Source organism: Nuphar pumila, chromosome 4 (genome assembly GCF_984573655.1).
Source record: "Nuphar pumila chromosome 4, dmNupPumi1.hap1.1, whole genome shotgun sequence".
In the NCBI taxonomy this organism is placed as follows: Eukaryota; Viridiplantae; Streptophyta; class Magnoliopsida; order Nymphaeales; family Nymphaeaceae; genus Nuphar; species Nuphar pumila.
This window is the reverse complement of record NC_143252.1, coordinates 142,210,288-142,230,157: the sequence shown is the minus strand read 5'-3', so window position 1 is coordinate 142,230,157 and position 19,870 is coordinate 142,210,288. Positions and strand designations below refer to the sequence as shown.

The 19,870-nt window shown below is 35.7% G+C and overlaps 1 protein-coding gene across 1 annotated transcript; it reads left to right on the top strand.

The window, feature by feature from the left end:
• Positions 1-8,364: 8,364 nt before the first annotated feature.
• On the top strand, positions 8,365-9,105 carry LOC149841398 (uncharacterized). Its single transcript, XM_090004787.1, has one exon. The coding sequence runs from the start codon at positions 8,385-8,387 to the stop codon at positions 9,006-9,008; it is 624 nt and encodes a 207-aa protein (XP_089860913.1). The 5' UTR covers positions 8,365-8,384; the 3' UTR covers positions 9,009-9,105.
• The last annotated feature ends 10,765 nt before the right edge of the window (positions 9,106-19,870 follow it).

Here is a 19,870-nt window from a genome sequence, read left to right as displayed (position 1 = left end):
TCATTTTCTACTGTTAGTGCACAACAAAAAAAATCAAAGAAGAAAACTTAAGAACTGGGTCATCCTTTGTACTATAAAACAAGGAGCTTTTTTGACACGTGGATAGAGAGAGAGAGAGCCACATCCAATGCCAAAAGTCTAGGTGTCTGATATTTTTCATGGAGAAGGCACCCTTCGTAAACTCAAAAAATTGGACTCAATCACTCAGCAAAAAATACAAAGAAAGTTGGTCAAACAACAACTAGTCGTTTCACAATGGCCCATATCTAAGAAAGAATGTGTAGAAAAAGTTGAAGGGTTTATGGTTTGAATGTTGTCTCACATCTCGAAAGTATCTAAATAAGGAGAGAGTGACTCAGTGGTAAAGAAGAGTGGCCCATTTACTCAAACTGATGTTGTTGCGGACTTGAATACCCAAATAAATAAGGCTAAAAATATGAGCAACTGTAGTGATAGTGATGAGATAAGGATGAAAGTACCTCACCAAGGAGAGGATGAGAAACCTAAGGTTGAGGTTAATGTGGATCATCCTCAAGGAAGTGGATGTATCCCAAGGTCCTGTGGTTAAATCAGATGAAGGTACATTACCAAGCAGTTGTGTGATTTTTATTTCAAAGCAAAGGAGGATGTGTTCAACGGAGAAAGCATTAAGCTATCATGTTTGAGGGACTTTTTGGACCCCAAAAGCGGATAGACCAAGAAGGAGAAGCTACCGTGTGTTGGAGGGAAGGCCGATAGTAGGGTGTAGAAAAAAGTGAGGGAATTATTGCTCTACTTCTTTGGGACATTCTTATTTATCGACACTAGTGGAAAATTGATTCATGCATCGTATATTCAATTTTTGCAAGACCTAGATCGCGTCGATCAATATGCATGGGGAACAATCTCACTTGCACACTTGTATGCAAGTTTAAGGAACACAAGGAGTGAAAGAAAAAAAAACATGACCAGGATGTTGGTGTTGTTGGAGGTATTTATTTCTTCATTCTACAATACAAGTTATGATTTATACTCAAACATTATTTAACATTATTGATATATTATACCGTATATTAATCCTTGTTAATCCTTATAGGTTCAACAATTTGGGTTTGTTCAACAACCCTGTCTTCCTTGCATTGTATATAAATCTTTCTCACTGCAAACAAAGGATCAGACGAAATATTACCCCACTTTATTCCTTTTTAAAGTTGAAGAGTGGTGCAATGATGATGAAGACATCAACTTGTCATCTATGGTACACGACATTAATGACGAGCAACAAAGAAAGCAGTGAATACTCAGTTAACTCTTGCACTAGACAAAATCCATATGCTAAAGGAGATGTTACAAACTCCAACTGACCTTCTTGAAAATACAAATAAGGTCAATGAGGAGCTATGAGCGCATATAAGGCATCTACAACAATAGTGATTGCAGAACCTTCGATTGTTTTATATTTTTTTGGGTAAATTATATATTTTTATACAAACAACATTGAGATTTATTGTATGTTTTTAGGGTCGTAAAATGTAAATTTGTTAAATGTTTTGTAAATTTGTTCAATGTTCTATAATTTGTTGCATGTTTGTTCAATGTATGTTTATATAAACAACAATGACTGCAAAACGTAAATTTGTTCAATGTTCTGTAATTCTAAGTCTGTCAAATTTTAAAAGTGTAACTAAGATTCATTGTATGTTTGTAAATGATTATGTAATTTTCAATTATAGCTTTTTAGGAATTTTGTTTTATAGTTATTCTTGATCACATGATATTTCAAAAATTTGCAACAATATTGGAGATCATTAAACCTTTTATCGATATCAATTTCTCAATCGTTTGAGCTTGTTGTTAGCCACTGAAATTGTTTATAATCATTAAGTGGTTTGTTATGTAATTGGTCATACAAATGAGATGTCTTTGCTTCAATGCTTTTCAATTATTCTTCATTGTATGAAAATCCATTGAACAAGAACCTATTCAATGTCTCATTAGTGTAAAAACATAAAACAATTCTTAGGATCAACAAATGTTCATATAACTTCTACAACATACCAAGGCTTTAACTTCTTAAATTCCATTCGTGCATCACTTTCACCCATCATTATTTGTCCAATGTTATCACTATCTTTGTTATTTTTTATCGACATGGTATAACCATCATCATCGATATCATCTGATTCTCCACTGCTACCACTAATTGATTGTTCAGTTGCACAAATGAAGTCAATATTCATCGTATCTATCACCTTCAATCCATCCATGCATTCATAATTCATGTATTTCCAATATTTAAGATTAACCATATATGCAAAAATACAATAATTGTATATATATCTTAAGCACAAATTAAAACTTGTAACTAGCTTTATCATTGGTTTGCTAATGTGGTTCCTCATTCTCTACAATGATACTTTGATCATTCACAGTTTGAAACAGTTAGATGATCAACAAAGAACTAAGCTCAATAGATGGTACTTGAGATAGATGCATGTTCTCTAAAGGATCATCATCATTTCATTCATCAACTGCTTCTTGTTTAACTTTCAGGGCAACAACATTTTCTTGAATTTTACGAGTTACTAAGTAAATGTTGCCACTAAATAACATGCATTCTACGTCATCATCATCCAAGACCTCTATCCACATATGTTGTCCATATAATTTGGGATCTCCCCTATGCTAGAGGATAATTGGCTCTTCTGCATATCCAGTTTTAAGAGTCATCAAAACTACAAATTCCTTGCAGCTAATATTTTTTTAAACTGATATAAATCTCCAAGTACAGTGATCAATCTTACAGTAGTATATTTTAAACCTTTAAGAGATTATAGTTAGGTGTCTATACCAATCACACAACATTTATCACTTATCTTTAAAAACTATCACGTGAGAAAAGGACATCAATATATTATATATATATATATATGTGAAAAAAACCATAAACATGGTAAACCCTAAATGGTAAATTCGGTGATAATTATTAAATAAAACACAGGGGTAATACCCATAAAATTTTTGACAATTATTTAAATAATTAAAGATAAATTTTATGTCTTAAATATAAATTTTTATTTATTTAAATATGCATTTGAGTTAGAATTGATTGTGTATATTAATTCAAACTTTAATCCCAAGTGAATTGAAATTTTAACTAAAGTTAAAATGAAATTTGAATTTAACTCAAGGTTAATTTCATACAAATTAGAATTTAACATGAATTTGAATTTAGATTTAATTTCAATTAAATTTGGATTTGGTATATGGGTTTGGATCCAAATTAGGGTTCAAAACTAGTTGAATTTAGATTAGGTATGAAATCCAAAACCTAAAATGGCTCTAAGATCCAAATTAGAAATTTTAGAATTAATTAAATTAATAAAATACAATCCAAGAGGGTGGGACCGCCCCTTAAGTGGGCCCACACCTCTTGGATGGAATTTTGTTTTCAAAAACTTAAATCCATTAGAAATAATAAGTAGAAAAAATAAGATAAGAAAAGTCAAAACTTACCAAATTTGATTTAAGGCTTTCGAAAAGCCTTAAGTCAAATTAGGAGTTCAATTGGTAACTAAGGCAAGGAGAGGGACCCACATGGGACATCCCTACCTTCTTGGAAATTTAGGGAAAAAAGAAAACAAAATAAAGAAAAAAAAAGAAAACTTTTTATAAAAAAAGAAGCAAGTTGGAAAATTAGTTTGATTGGATTTTTTTAAAAGGAGAAAGGGTCATTTGCTAATTGGGCTGCCCAAGAGGGGCGTCCCACCCTCTTCCTCTCTTTCTTTCTCAAAATTTCTTCTTCTTCTTCTCTCTCTCTCTTCTTCCACATTTGGTTCAGACCTCCCAACAGCCATTAGAGCTTCTTAGTCGTGCTACTATAGGAGAAAGAAGCTTGCAAAAGAATTGAAAACCATTATGAAGTAGGTGCATCAAATGCATAGGCGTGGGTCAGTCTAAACGCATAGATTATGCATAGGGGTTATTTCAAGATCTGAACCAAGAGTAGTTTAGACCTTAGAACAACAAAAAGAGATTTGTTTTTGGATTTCAAAATCGTTTTTGGTGAATCCATGTCACCATATTGGATTTTTTGAAAACCGGTTTGACAAAAAAATGATATTTGAAGCCTTAAAGCAAAAATCAGTTTTAAAGAGGATTAGGTATGTGACTAAGTGGCAGATCTTAATTATTTTTAGCATATTTAATGTGTGAATGTTGGATTTTTATAATACAATCATGAGTTATGAGTTTTGAAAATTTTGTTATGAATAAATTCATGTTTAAACCACGTAAAGAAATGTTTTAAGGCGAAAATTGATGTGGGGGTTTATGGTTCATGTTAGAACAAATTGGTAATAACATATTAGTTAGTTAATTTCATGTTAGTTGTGTCAATTATAATGAAAATATATCTATAAAATGTATGTGTTAATGCCTTGTTTGTTTTATTAATGTGTTTGGACAAATTTTGGATTTTGAAAAAAATCCAAGAAAGGAAAAGACAGATTTAGCATGTTAAAGGCCAAATAAATGCTTATGGTGTGTTACCAAATGTTCTTAAGTATTTGAAATTATGGTTTCTTATGAGTTAATAGCCAATTTGAATGTATTTCTTGAATGCACATAAATCTTGAAATGTTTTGTTATGCTATTTACATTTTTAGCCTCATCAGTTTCAAAAAAAAATTGTTTCTCCTAGAATATGAATCCAATAAATAAAAACAAAAAACACAGGTGTTCTACACATATAGAGTTTGATTTTAGAATCTTGTTTCACTCCATTTGAATCAAAATTAAGGGTGAAATGTCCATTGCAACAAAGCACAATTTTTTTATCCTACTTGCAAAATTATTTCGACCTATCATTTTATAAAATATAAAATAACTCAAATTAAATTGTGAAAAATATGAGTGGAAGTCAATACATAGTAGAAGTCTCTGTAAAAAGTATTTTGTTAAAAGAGTTTATAGTAAATCTCAGGAAATTCCTCAAGTTGGAAAATTGTTTGCAGTTTACAGAATCTGGCTTGTAAATTTTCATAATAGGGGTCAAATGAAGAATTTTTATAATTTTATTATGAATGATTTTGGGGTTGTGTTTTTAGAGTTTGATTCCTGACATGTTAGGGAAACTGCAGTAAAATTATGATGGCCAAATCTATTATTTGCAATTGTTGGTAGATTTTTCAAAATCATAAAAGTTTTTGTGAAACAACAGGGAGCTGAATTTTCCCTAAATGCTTGATATTGTTGTTCTTATTGAGTGATAGTCATGACCTATGCTATGTTTTTTTATGCATGTTAAATAAATGTGTATCATGCCTAATCATGTACGCTAAGAAGTCATGTATCATGTTACATGAGAATGTGCATTAGATATAATTAAGCATGACCTTAAGATATAATTCAGACATATATGGATTTGATGAATAGGCATAATAGTTAATGAAACTATGCATGTTGCCTATATGTGTTTGAAAGCATGTGAATATGTAAATTAATGTAGGCATGATGACAATGTTAAGGGGTATGTATGACCTGAATGGTATAGCATGTGCAGTGAACCTAATGAGAAAAAATTTGTACATGAGATGTATTTTTATGCATTAATGTCTCAAGTTGTGATTTTATAACATTATGCATCAAATATGTGATATGGGGCATGTGCATGGCTCGTGAGTGAGCCTGGGTTCAACAAAACCTGCAAGTGCTTGTTGGGCACTAAGAAAGAAAAAAATATAGTAAAGCATGCATATAATCACTTTAGCCTCCAGGAAACATAGCTCAAAGTTACCTAGAGGTGGGGTTTGTACCGTGAACTTTTGAATGAGTTAGTAAACAATTTTGTGTTATGAAAGCATTCTGGAAATGAGCTTGGGCTAGAGAGCCCATGTATTGAGAGCACTTGAATTTAAGTTATGAGCCTAATTTTAAATAACACATAGTAACTCATTCAAACCCAATGACCACCCTGGAAAGAGTGGAGGTACACTCGACCGATCAACCGTTTGTTGTTTTGGAGATCTAGGCGTCTCCATTGGTTCACAGTCGTCGATCATAGGAGGTCAAACTACAATGTGGACTATGTGGTATATCCTAAACCTCTACAAAGTATAAATCAATTTTGCACGGACCACTGAGAGTATTTCTCGGTCATAGATCACCTCAGTGAAAAACTCCAAGGAGAGTTTACAGGTTCTTCTAATCAATGAGGATAATAAATCACATGATATAACATATACCCCATTGTCTTGGTTGAACCGAAGTTAGAATCCTTGAGTATGTACCCTTCAGAACGAGGAAAGAAAAATAAAACACTAGCATATAGACTTACTAGCATTAATACAATCTGTACATGATGCAGGGTTGTTTATGGGTTGTTTATTTACCTATGAAAATTGACAAAGTAGGATACTTATCATGTACATTGCCTGTAAGCATGACGTGGTTATGAATTTATGAAATATGTCATATCAATATATTGTGTTGCATGATTCAATTGTTTATCTATACCTAAACCTATGCTTATCTCTTGTGTTTGGATTTTATCTATGTTTATGTTGTTTGGTGTACCCTATGGGGGTTGTGGTTTATTGCCGCCTACTTTAAAGTTTTTCAGATAATGTATGCACTGACATGATGGCTAGTTGCTTGGTGGCGTCAGACGGATTATTATCGTTCTCTTTCTCGAGAGATCTAGCTTGTTTTGGATATTATTTTTATTAAGCTGGATTTTTACTTAATATTTATAGACTCTGAATTTATTGGGTACTGGTTTGAATTAATCTTACGAATTAAGTTCTTTAAATCCAGTTGTGTGTGTGTGTTTGGGTTTATTGTAACTCACTCAAAGTTTAATTTGCTTTCAAATCAACTATTTTGTTGGCTTTGCAATTAGATATGTAAAAAAAAATACTTAAATTTCTTTTATTAAATTTTGGGGTGTTACATAAGAAACAAAAAAAAACATCCACAACAACGAACAAACACAAATATATATATATATATATATATATATATATATATATATATATATGATCATATTTAAAAAAAAAGCATCAAATCATACTATGTGCCTAATATACTATGTTTATTATACAAGATTCGCAATATATAAACAACAAAACTGGAAGATAGAATAGCAGCATACGAATCACAGAAATAAATAGAAAAAAACAGTGTTAGAAAAAAAGGACTGGTTTAGCCATTAAATATATGCTTATTGAAAAAAAATCACTGTCGATGATTCCAGAATACTTAAGGATGAAGTTTCGCAAGAAAAGTCATCGTCGAAAAGCATGTTTGAGACCACAAAGAACCCTAAAAAATTATACAAAAAGAGCCCTGTGGTGTGGTGTTTCAGTTTTTATACCAAATTATTTTTCACATAATTTTATGCAAACTTTGTGACATATGTGCGAACTTCATCAGGTATGTGCGATGTTTCGAAGTTTGAAAGTAACACAAGGTTCATACATAATTTTATACGAACTTCATGACATATGTGCGATGTTCCAAAGTTTGAAATTAACACGAAGTTCGCACAATTTTATGCGACCTTCGTAATGTTAAAAAAAAAAACATGTGAAACTCCTTTTAAGTGGGAGTTTGTGTTATCCTACGAGCAGAGCGACATATCATGCGAACTTTGCCAGTTTGGCTCAAGCGAGGGTTAAAAAAGTCAAAATGAAGTTGGGTATTTGCGGTTTTGAACATTGAAAGAATAACAGAAATTTCGGAGCAGTTAGAAAATGGATCATATTTGTGTCATTTCTATAAAATTAGTGATTTACCTTTAGAAAAACATTTTTTTTTCAAAAGCACACTTTGAAGTTCTAGTGATAATGTGAACACACACCTAAGTTATGGTAACTGTAGCATATATCTAACGACAACTTTGACGGAAATAAACCAACCTTCGTTTCTTTAATTTACCATAAAAAAGTTTAGGTATGTTTTTAACAATGTGTTTTTTATAGCTTTAGGTGTATATTTGAAATTTTTCTAAACGAATAATATAAAAAAGTTCGTATAAGAAGCCTCAACGGCTATCTGCTGCCAGTTTGGAAGTTGTCAACTTGCTAATTATAGTCTTCTTGTACCACAGAGATGGTATCCCATGTGGTAAGCGGGGTCCTGTGTCAAGCTGAAGACTCAGGATCGAATCCCTCTGTTACATGAGGCAGCCGTTGTTAGGGGTCCGCCTAACCTCAGCTTGCCTTTAAAAAAAAAATTACAGATATTCTTTATTAACTCCAATAGTACCCAACGAATCCTGTACAACTGGCAAGATCCTCTCACATGGCCTTGACTTTTGGGTAACCATTGATTTTCTTTATTCTGATTCTCCTCACCATCTTCTTCTTTTCTCTCTCTCAGGAACCCCAGGGACCAAGGAAGGAATGGAGGGGAATCGGAGAGAGTTGGAGGTGGGAGGGAACCAACTCGTCATCTACGACCACGACGCCGTCGCCGGAGACGCTTCCGGCCGAGATCCGGTGGGAGCCTGCCTCTGGGACTGCGCCATCGTCCTCGCGCACTACCTCCCTTCCCTCCCCATCGCCAGCAAGCGCGTCGTCGAACTCGGCGCCGGGACGGGCCTGCCGGGCCTGGTGGCGGCGAAGCTAGGAGCGTCGCGCGTCGTTCTCACGGACCTCCCAGAGCTCCTGCCGGGCCTACACCGGAACGCGGAGGCGAACGGCCTCTCTGGCGGCGCGGTCGAGGTGAGGCCGCTCCGGTGGGGCGGCGACTGCTCCGCCCTCGCTCCGCCGCCCTTCGACGTCGTGCTCATGTCCGACCTCCTCTACGACGCCTCCGCCGTGCCGGACCTATGCCGGAGCCTCAAGGAGCTTAGCGACGACCGCACGCTGATCCTGCTCTCCTATGAGCTGCGCGCCGGGACGACTGCGTGCTTCGGCGGCCTCCGGCGCGCCGGGTTCCGGTGGCTCAAGGTCGGCTCGGAGCACCTGCACCCCGTTTGGCAGAGCGAGGATATCGGGATCTTTCGTCTCTTTCGCGGTACATGATCTGTGGGTTTTTTTTTATGCAAAAATCACGAACTTGTTTCAGGAACCGTAAATAGAAGTATTAAATGTTTAAGAAATTTGTCTTTAATTATATGAAAAGCTCGTACGATATTTGGTAAATAGAAGTAAATGAAATGACGAAGGAACATTCACTGAGAAGCGGGTCACTTAGCAGGCCTGCTTTCCGATCTGATCAGGTGATCTGCCGAATCACTTTAAGGAGAGTGATTTGGCATCCTCACCTTCCACAAATTGCATAAAGGCCGTGGGTTCTCGTGGGATGAATCAATGGAGGGTGAAGATGTCAAATTAAAGTGATTTGACGGATCACCTGATCTGCTCTCCTACGTTACTGTAAGGTAAAACTCCGGACATAACCACCCAGTCTTATGTGCCCCAACCAAGATAGCGATAGAAGCTGTAGATAGCCCCCGTGTGCTATCGGGATTCGTTCCTACACCTTCGGCTTGACACAAAACCTTGCTGGCCCATTGACCACACTAGACCCTGTGCTATCAAACACTTGGTTTGTCTAGGTTAGAATCAAATACATTATCATAATGCAGATTACAATACTACATGATATGAATGTAAAACAATTGATTCAAACGGTAACAGGGTTCAAGCTGTTTTCTGAAAAACACTGTTTTCTGAAAAACACCCACAGAGAACCAAGAGAGAGCATGGAGAGAGAAAAACCAAAAGATCTCGAGAGTCACCAACGTCTGCGTAACCGTAACCTTCTAACCATGTTTTATAATCCCTGAATAGATACTAAAAACGTGAAAGAGATATGTTACCTGTTACGAAGTAACGTGACCCGTCAACAAAATGATCCATTATTCATTTTTTTTCCTTTATTTAATCCAAATAAAAATAATTAATGCAGGACAAAAAGAACATTGGACTTAGATAATAGATATGGTCTTAAAGGGCCAATTACCCGAACTCAAGCCCGACCCGCTCGACACAACGCGACGGGCGCGCACGCGTGTGTGTGGTAAACATTTCATCCTTTTGTTCTTTGGAACAAGTGATTGAATCACCAAGTGAGATATAAACCCCACCACCATTTTGTGATTCTCCAATATGGTACTATTTCATATCATCAAAGTACAAAAAGTACTCTATAAAGGAAGTGATCCCCAAATTGCTTTCTTCTTTGAATTATATACTCTTCTTTTCTTACATCCAACATTCTCCCACAAATTCAAAGAATGAAAGCAGGAGAAAATAAAAATTCAAGATGGAGTAATCTGAAGTAGGACCTATCATGCTTTCAGTAATGGAACCTTCTAGTTTGAACAACTACCTTAGTTGGTTAACTTTACTCGCACAGAAACGAAGTGAACTAAAGTCTTGAACTTGAACCTTTGGTGTAGAAGTATCCATTAGTAACAACATGATAAAGGATCTGGTTGTAATATTTAGAGCAGTGCATTAATGGTCATGCGCCCGAATCCTGTTTCATGAGTGACTTCAAGAATAACCCAATTTCTTAAACTACGGCCACACAATCACACTCACACTCACATAGGTGGGCTTCTCAAGAGATGCAGTGCTAACATCTTGCCTAGAAGGCTTTGAACCCATTCAGAGTTTTCACTCTTCCTTTACTTACAACTATAGCACATTTCCAGATTAATCAAGAGAAAAGACACAGATACATAATATCACATTAAGAAGGTGCTATCCAGTTCACCCTATAGCTTGTTATTACCATAATGAACCTACTTTGTGGGATTTCTACTCAGATAGGTTGGGTTGTCACTGTAAATGAACTACTGATGGGTTTCAGTCTCATTCCCTCTCTGGATTTCAGGACTAATGAATTATCTAGTCCATTTGTTAATGGATCAGTTGTGTTCTCTTTGACCCAACATAGTCCACAACAACCACTAACTGAGACACTAGTTCCCTTACCGATTTTATTCTGACTTGGATGTGTCTTCTCTGTTTTTTATTATATTTAGTACTTTTGATCTTTGCAATTGTGGTCATATTGTCACAATGCACAAATATCAGAGGAATTAGTTTGCACATTAAAAGAAGTTTCTCTATAAGTCCTTTTAACCATTCATCTTTCATTCATGTGATATCTAAAGCACAGAGCTCAGCTTCAAAAGTAGACCGTGAGAAGATGGTTTGTTTTACTGACCTCCAAGCGACTGCGCCGCCACCCAAGGTAAATACATACCCTATTACGCCATGACTCCCAGAGTTCATGACTATTCATCTCGCATCACTATATCTCTCAAGTACGATAGAGAATCTCTTGTAATGCAAACTCAAGAAAATAGTGTCTTTCAGGTACCTAAGTACCATGTCCAATGCCTTTCAATTAGTGCGATTTGGACAACTTATGTATCTACTTAATTTTGTCATATAGAACGAAATATTCGGTCTCGTGCAATTTGCAAGATACATCAAACTTCCAATAATCTAGGAATACCTTAATTGAGACACAAGAATATCAATCGTATTCTTATAAAGAGGAGTAGATGAGTCATATGAAGTGGTTACAGATCTTCCTTTGTCATAGCCAAATTTCTCAAGTACGTTCTCAACATAATGAGATTGAGAAATAGTTATTTCATTAATTGAACGAAACAGTTTTAAGCCTAAGATCACATTTGCAATACCCATATCCTTCATATCAAATTTATTACTAAGAAATGACTTTGTCTCATTCACAATTCCCATATTGAAACTAAACAATAGGATGTCATCTATATACATGCATAAAATGATACATGCATCACTTTTAACTTTGCAATAAACACATTTATCAGATTCATTGACGACAAAGTTAAATGATAAAATAACTTTATCAAATTTCTCATGCCATTGTTTATGAACTTGTTTTAGTCCATATAATGACTTAACAAGTCTACAAACTTTATTCTCATTACCAGGAGCCACAAAACCCTCAGGTTGATCCATATAGATCTCTTCTTTAAGATCATCATGTAAAAAAGCGATCTTCATGTTCATTTGATGGACCGAGAGATCATAAATAGAAGTCAATGCAATAAGCACCCTAATTGTGGTCATTCGAGTAACTGAAGAATATGTGTCAAAATAATATATTTCTTCTTTTTATTTGAACTCATTGACAACCAGTCTAGCCTTGTACTTATTAATGAATCCATCTGATTTTAACTTCTTCTTAAAGATCCATTTTCACCCAATAGTAGAGCTACCACGAGGGAGGTCAACAAGTTCTCAAGTGTCATTAGAGACAATGGAGTCCATTTCACTCTTTATGGCTTCTTTTTAATGTCTTGCTTCAGGTGAGGCCATTGCATCTTGGAAAATAGGAGGATCATTCTTGATAAGGTAAGTGATATAATCACTTCCCAAATCTTTGGTAATTTGTAGTCTCTTGCTCCTTTTTGGTTCAACCACTTCCTCGAACTCATTTGGTCAAGTGTGGGAACAAGATGACACAACCCTCACATCTGTCATCATTTCTACATGTTCGAGAATAAAACCAGAAGTTGAAGGTACATCTAAAGAAGAAAGATTATAAGGTATACCAACTTTCATGGGAAATACTTCCTCAAAAAATGTAGCTTCTCGAAGCTCAATAATAGAGTTTACATATATATCAGATATTTTTGACTTAATTACTAAGAACTTATAGGCATAGTTGTTCTCTATATAACTTAAAAAGACAACATCTATGGTTTTAAGACTCAGCTTCTTCCTATTGTGCTCTAGGACAAGTACCTTCACAAGGCACCCCCACACTTTGAAGTATTTTAAGTTAGATTTCTTATTTCTCCAGAGTTCAAATGGGCTAGTATCCTTATGCTTCTGGAGAACTCTATTCAGAATATAGCAAGCCGTATTCAGAGCATCCTCTCATATATAGGTAGATAATCCAGATCTCCTAAATAGAGCATTTATCATGTCAGTTAGGGTTCTATTTTTTCTTTCTGCAATCTCATTAGATTGAGGAGAATATGGAGTGGTAAACTCGTGAACTATGCCAACGGATTGACAATGTTCATCAAGTTTGTTAGACGTATATTCTCCTCATTTATTAGACCTCAATTTTTTAAGTTTTCTACCCGTTTGTGTTTTTGCTTCATTCTTAAAAATAAAAATTTATCAAAAGCTTCATCTTTTTATTTTAGCAGATACACATAACAGTATTTAGTGTCATCATCTATAAAAGTGATAAAGTACTTTTTATAATTTCTAGTTAACACTCCATTAAACTCACATATATCTTTGTGCACCAAATCAAATATTTCAGAATCTCTAACAATCGCATGAAATGGTTTCCTACATTGTTTTGCTTACACATAAATTTCACATTTTTAGTTTTATCTATGGAATGTTTAGGAATCATCTTCAAGTTCATCATGCGTTTTACATAATTAAAATTCGCATGACCCAATTTATTATGCCACAAATAAGATGATTTTATATTGTAAGCAACATTAGACAATGAATCAAAAAAAATATCGTTCTCTAATTTATTATTGCAAACATGTTCAACACGATGTTTAAACAAACCATCATCTAAATACCCATTGCCAATAAATGTTTCAAAATGTAATGTAATAACTTTATTATATTTAAAGTTAAATTCATAACCCTCTCTAACTAGACATGAACCACTTAAAATATTTCTTCTAACTACAGGCACATGGTGCACTCCGTGTAGAAATAGAACCCGTCCTGAAGGAAACTTCAGGTCTACGCATCCAATCTCCAACACCTTTACAGTCGTGGAGTTGCCCATAGTCATGGATCTGCCTGCAAAAGCCTGATAAGAGACAAAGATAGACTTATCAACACAAATATTCACATTAGCCTCTGTGTCAACCAACCACTCAATTGGCTCATAAACATGATAGATTTGAGGGTTAACAGAAACATACCCATCATTGGTCCCAATGACCTCAGTCACCATATTGACTTGAGGAGTACCATCTGTGGTCCCATGAGCCTTGGCCTTCTTAGAAGGACATTCTTTGGCTCAATGCCCAACCTGTCCACAATTTCAGCAAGGTTTGTTCTTTGTCTTTTTCTGAATTTTGTCCTTGGGTTTGAATTGATTTTTCATTGTAGGTTTAACCTTTTGTCTCTTGCCTTTAAATGGTCCGGTCATCATATTCACTTTAGGTTGTTCAGTTGGCATCACAACTTGTTTCTGACTCCTATGCTCTTCCTTAATGGCTATGGCTACCATAAGATCATCCAGGAAAATCTTTTCTCTACAGTGCTTGAGAGATATGTCAAAGTCTACCCAAGACTTATAAATTTTTTTTACGATAGTCATGACTTGATTTCATAAAGTTTCATATCAGCCTCAACCAAACTATGAAACAATAGCAGAAACTCATGTGCTTGTTCAGTGATCGACTTGCCCTCAACCATTTGATACTTCAGAAACTTGGCAACAAAGTATTTCTCAAAACCTTGGTCTTCGGTATTGTACTTTTTGTTAAGTTGATCCCATAGGGCTTTAACAGTGGTAGATGAGGAACTGTATACGTCGAATAAAGTGTTGGACAGAGCCAACAGAATGCAACCACAACATATATCATCTTTCTCTTTTCACTCTACAACCGCAATAACAGTGACGGGATCAGGATTAATATAAAAAATTATAGGGCATTCGAACTCCAAAACATAAATCAAGCCTATAGTCGTGAACCAGATTTTCATGTGTTGTTGCCAGTGCTTAAAATTTTGATCGACAAACTTTTCAGGCATATCGGACATGTCTACTTTCGGTATAAAACTAGATGAGATTGACATGCTTAGAATCTTCTCTAAGTCTGCTACAATCAAATACATTATCATAATGCAAATCAGATTACAATACAACATGATATGCATATAAAATAATTGATTCAAACTGTAACAGGGTTCACGCATGACATGTTTCATTTTAAACCAAAATCTAGACGAAGGCAATAAATCAAATAGATGCATAGAACAGAATAAGAACAACAATAAAAATATGTTAATATTCTATAATAGGCTAAGGCTTATAAAAATACTCTCCTTAGAGAAAATTCACCTCCACATATGGTGCAAAAATGGTCAGGTGTCATTCCTCCAGGATACAATAGCCTCGGCGATCTGGATTGGTGCACTCCGATGGTAGATCACCCTTCGAAAATAATCTATGTGAACGACTGCTGCAGAACTCCCCTTTCTGGGAAACACTTATAGGGAAGCAAGAGAGAACAGGGAGAGAGAAAAACCAAAAGATCTCGAGAATCACTAGCGTCTGCATAACCGTAGCCCTCTAACAACGTTTTATAATCCCTGAACGGATACTAAAAACATGGAAGAGATCTGTTACCTGTTACTAAGACCATTGGACTTAGATAATTGATATGGCCCTAAAGGGCCAATTACCCAAACCCGAACCCTAACTCGGCCCGACTCGGCATGACACGGCGGGTGCGCACGCGCACGTGTATGTGGTAACCATCCCATCCCCTGGTTCTTTGGAACAAGTGATTGAATCACCAAGTGAGGTATAAACCCCACCACCATTTTGTGATTCTTTAATATGGAACTATTCCACATCATCAAAGTTCAAAAAGTACTTCATAAAGGAAGTGATCTCCAAATTGCTTTCTTCTTTGAATTATATATTCTTCTCTTCTTACATCCAGGGGTCTCAACATCATTGAGCAGTCTCAATCAAGTCTTGAGTGGACCAACAACAAAAGTTAAAGTTATCTTATCCCTTTTCTTTATCAAGAAAGGAATGACGTCCCCACTTGCAAGTGAAGAGACTTCATACTGTCAAATTCCTAACAAGCTAAAGCTTCCCCAACTTGCTGGCAAACAGGAGCATCAGAATGGGATGAAAACACGGTTTCAGTGTTGTCAAAATATTGTTCTATCAATGTGTGATGTTAAGAGATAGAGTTGCCAAAAACATCTTCTCATGGAAGGTGTTGAAATGTGATGTTGGACCTGCCAACACCATTGTTTCAGCATAGCCACTGCTTCCAAACAGCAAGTGACTATGAGAGCATGGCAAAAACCACAACACAACCTCCAATTCAAAGATCCCAAACATAGCCTTAAAGAAATTTCTTGTTTCATTTGTAAACAAACTTAATCTAGAACGTGTTGATTCCATGAGACATAGTCAAGGGCTCCACATCTGCAAAAGTACTGGCCTTTGTAGCCTAACATAATAATATCTTTCATTGGCCTCCTAGACGTGTGTGGATGGATGAATCTGATTCAGCAAACAAAATATTCATGAATTTAGAAACCCCACTAGTTCACTTACAAGACCTTGAATGGTGGTTGGTGCCAACTCTGTTGCCCTGAACCTTATGCAACCAAAGTGTCTTTATGCTGCAAATAAATATATAATAAAAACAACACAGTAGCTGACTTTGGAGTCAAGAAGCCTCTGGTGTGTGTGAATCTGTGTTTGGAAGCCTAACCCTCTATTTGGGAACCAGTGTAGGAGGGAGTTGCAAGGAGTTGGGGAGAGTAGAACTATCAAAATTCAAGGGAAATGGATTTGAGAGGAGTTGTGGACTCCCTCTTTTGTTTTTGAAGCATAAATAACTCCTTCAAGGATTCAGGCTGGTAACTATTGATTTCTTACCATGTTTGAGAACCTGTACCATGGTATTTGGGTTGGACTAGGGCCTATAAATTAGGCATTAGCTCGATGTGTATGTATGTATATATATATATAATATGTATGCATATATATATATATATATATATATATATATATATATATATATATATATATAATGTACATGTAACATAAAAATTTAAGATTTATTGAGGTAAAATCCTATTGTTTATTAAGGTAAAATAATATAAGATTGTTCTTTATTTTTCCTTAAATTCGCTTTTTGAAAACATAACACAAGACTATTCTTTCTTTAAAAACTCATTTTTGAATGCAGAATTCCAAACCAATACTCAAAATCACAAAACAATTACACACTTATGCAAAACATAAAGATCATTCATTTTACAAAATGTATCTTGTACAAAATGTTTATCAACATATACATTAATGTACAAAAGTCAACATCCATGAATGTTCATGTGTCCGCTACCACATCTGTGTACCATTGGGTGCCTGAAAACAATATCAATCGAAGAGGTGAGACAACAAACACCTCAATGTGATCCAATTACACAACACGAGCATCACAAGGTAGTAGTACGAGATTAAATCAGTTGAAAAACTACTTGGCCAAAAATATCATTTCTCAAACAAGAAGAGTCGATCATCAACTCATCAAGTGTTAACCTCCAAGTAAAACTTACATTGAGAAAGAAACTCAAAAAGAGTCGACTCTATTGAACCAGGGGTCGACCCTCAAATAGGGTTAAGTCTCTCTAAATGAATAAGGAGGAAGCGACCCTTTATTCTTAAGTATCGATCTTCAGAATAGAATATAACACAAGAGGTGTCAACCATCCAAACTATAATATCCAAAAAAATTAGTGAATATTTTAATAAAATATTAAGGAATTTACTTGTTCGATATTTGGTCTACACAGGCGAATTTAAATATTTAGCAAGTTATTGTTATTTATAATAATTAATTATTAATTGATAAATTAAAATTGGGATTTATGAGGTTTAAAATTATATTTGGGTTTGGATCTCAATAAGGGATCCAAAAGGGACAACTCATATGAATGTAAGTTAGAAATATCTTATTTAAATACATAGGATCCATTGGATCTTTAAACTATTTGAGTTTTGATCTAGGAAGAGATCCAAATTGATTAACCCACATGACTGAGATTGAATCCATTTGATGAATCCAATCCAAACTAAAACTAAATTAGGTTTGGATTTAGGTAAGGATCCAACCTCATCAATTGGGATTGGATCTATTTGGTTGACCCAATCCAAACTAGAACTAAATTGGGTTTAGATCCATATTGAGATTCAAATCGAATATGAAATTGAATCTAGATACATAGAGAGCTAATTGGATCTTAATAAATATATAATATAAAGTAAACTTGATTTTAGATCCATTTGAAGACCCAATTGGACCTCATTATAAAGTACATTGGATTTGGATCCAATGAAAGCCAAATAGGCTTCATCAAATCCCATCCAAACCTATCCTCCCAAAACATCACATCATCCCCATCAAAATCAAATTTAAAACTCTACTGCAATTTCCTCCTAAATTTAAAATGCAAATAAATGCATTTCCTACTCAAATTTCAAACTCAATCTCCCCTCTCAAAATTTCAAAACTAATTTCCCCCTTTTTTAGTTTTTAAATTTTCCCTGCTAAATTTTCCTATAAATATCCCTCTCCATGCGCTCTCATTTATGTTTTATTCACTCTCTCGCACACTCACACGTTTCTCTCTCCTCACCCACCCTTCTTCTCTCCCGTTTCACTCTTTCACTGTCGTCTTGCTCTTCCCTTGACTTGAGGAGAGGGTTGACCCACCCTCCTCCACTCTTCCAGTGAGCCACGCCACCATCTCCTTGCAGAAAAACCCCATCTCCTCACTACCGCCCCTAGCAGCCGAACCACCACCCTTGCGCCAGCACCCGCCTGAGGTCGCCCAGCTCCACCCTGCTCAGTCGGGTGCCACATCACCCCACAACATCCTCTTCCTCCCTGAGCAACCTCAGCCGCACCACCTCCTTCCTACCGGACGACCATTCGCCTGTACATGCACCATCTTCCTCGTCTTGTTCTTCTTCCTGTCGAATTGATCGACAGCCGCCATCTTTTTCTCGGTTTTCAGTCGAGTAGTTGGACCCTCCCAGTTGTGCCATCCACTGCAACACCACTCATTCCTGGTTTTTGCCAAAATATCAGAGCCACCAGCCTCCTATTTTTTGTTCTTTCCAGTGACTACACCAGCCACAGGGGAGGACCACCAGCCCCTTCCCTGTCGTGCCACCTCTCGGCGCCTCACTGCTCAGCCAGGTGCCACCTCACCTATGACATCCTCCTAGATTCTTTCCTCTTCTTGTTGGTTTCCTGCTCAGTGTAGCACCACCTTCCTCCCAGCTAAACTGTGCAAGGCTCAGCCCAGCCAAACGGAGCCACACTCAGCCAAGCAGAGCGCCGAAGGAGCCTCATCCTCTGCTTGTGACCATTGCAACTGCTTGCTCCACTATCATTTTTGTTGAAGTTTTGTGGCCATTACCGCCATCTGGTTTTGTGAACTCGCTTAGAAGTGTGAGATCGCATGCATTTACATACTTTTGATATGGAACACTTGATACTCGCTAAGCCTCGCCTGCATTCGGACCGATGATGAGTGTAATTCACATTGCACATCTCGAAAGAAAAAATCCTTAAAGGGATTTACACAAACTTATATGAAAATTATATAATATTTAAAAAATATATATTTTATATATAATATGTACGTAAATAATATATATATATATATATATATTAAAATCGCAAGTTGCATGATTTGAATTTCATATACTTGCTAAATACATATACTGCCTGCACGAAATACACATGCATGAGTTTGAAATGTTTCTTATTATGAAATATGCTTAAGGTTTTGAATTATGAATACTTACTATGCATGCATGAACTTAGATTATGTTACACATGCTTCGAATTCAATGTACATATAATTGAATTCTAAATGTTGAACAATGCTTATTCAATTGTTACAAAACATTAACTATGCATGTTTCAAACTCTAAAGTTGTTTAAAAATGGATTTTTATGCATATATGATTTTGAATTTCACGATTGAAATGTTTTGACTGTGAAATCATGAAATTGCGATTATGTAAACTACACTCGCATGTATATCTAGCTCTTTGATATGCATATAGAAAATCTGGATTATGCTAACTTGAAGTTCGAACATTGTTTATGGTG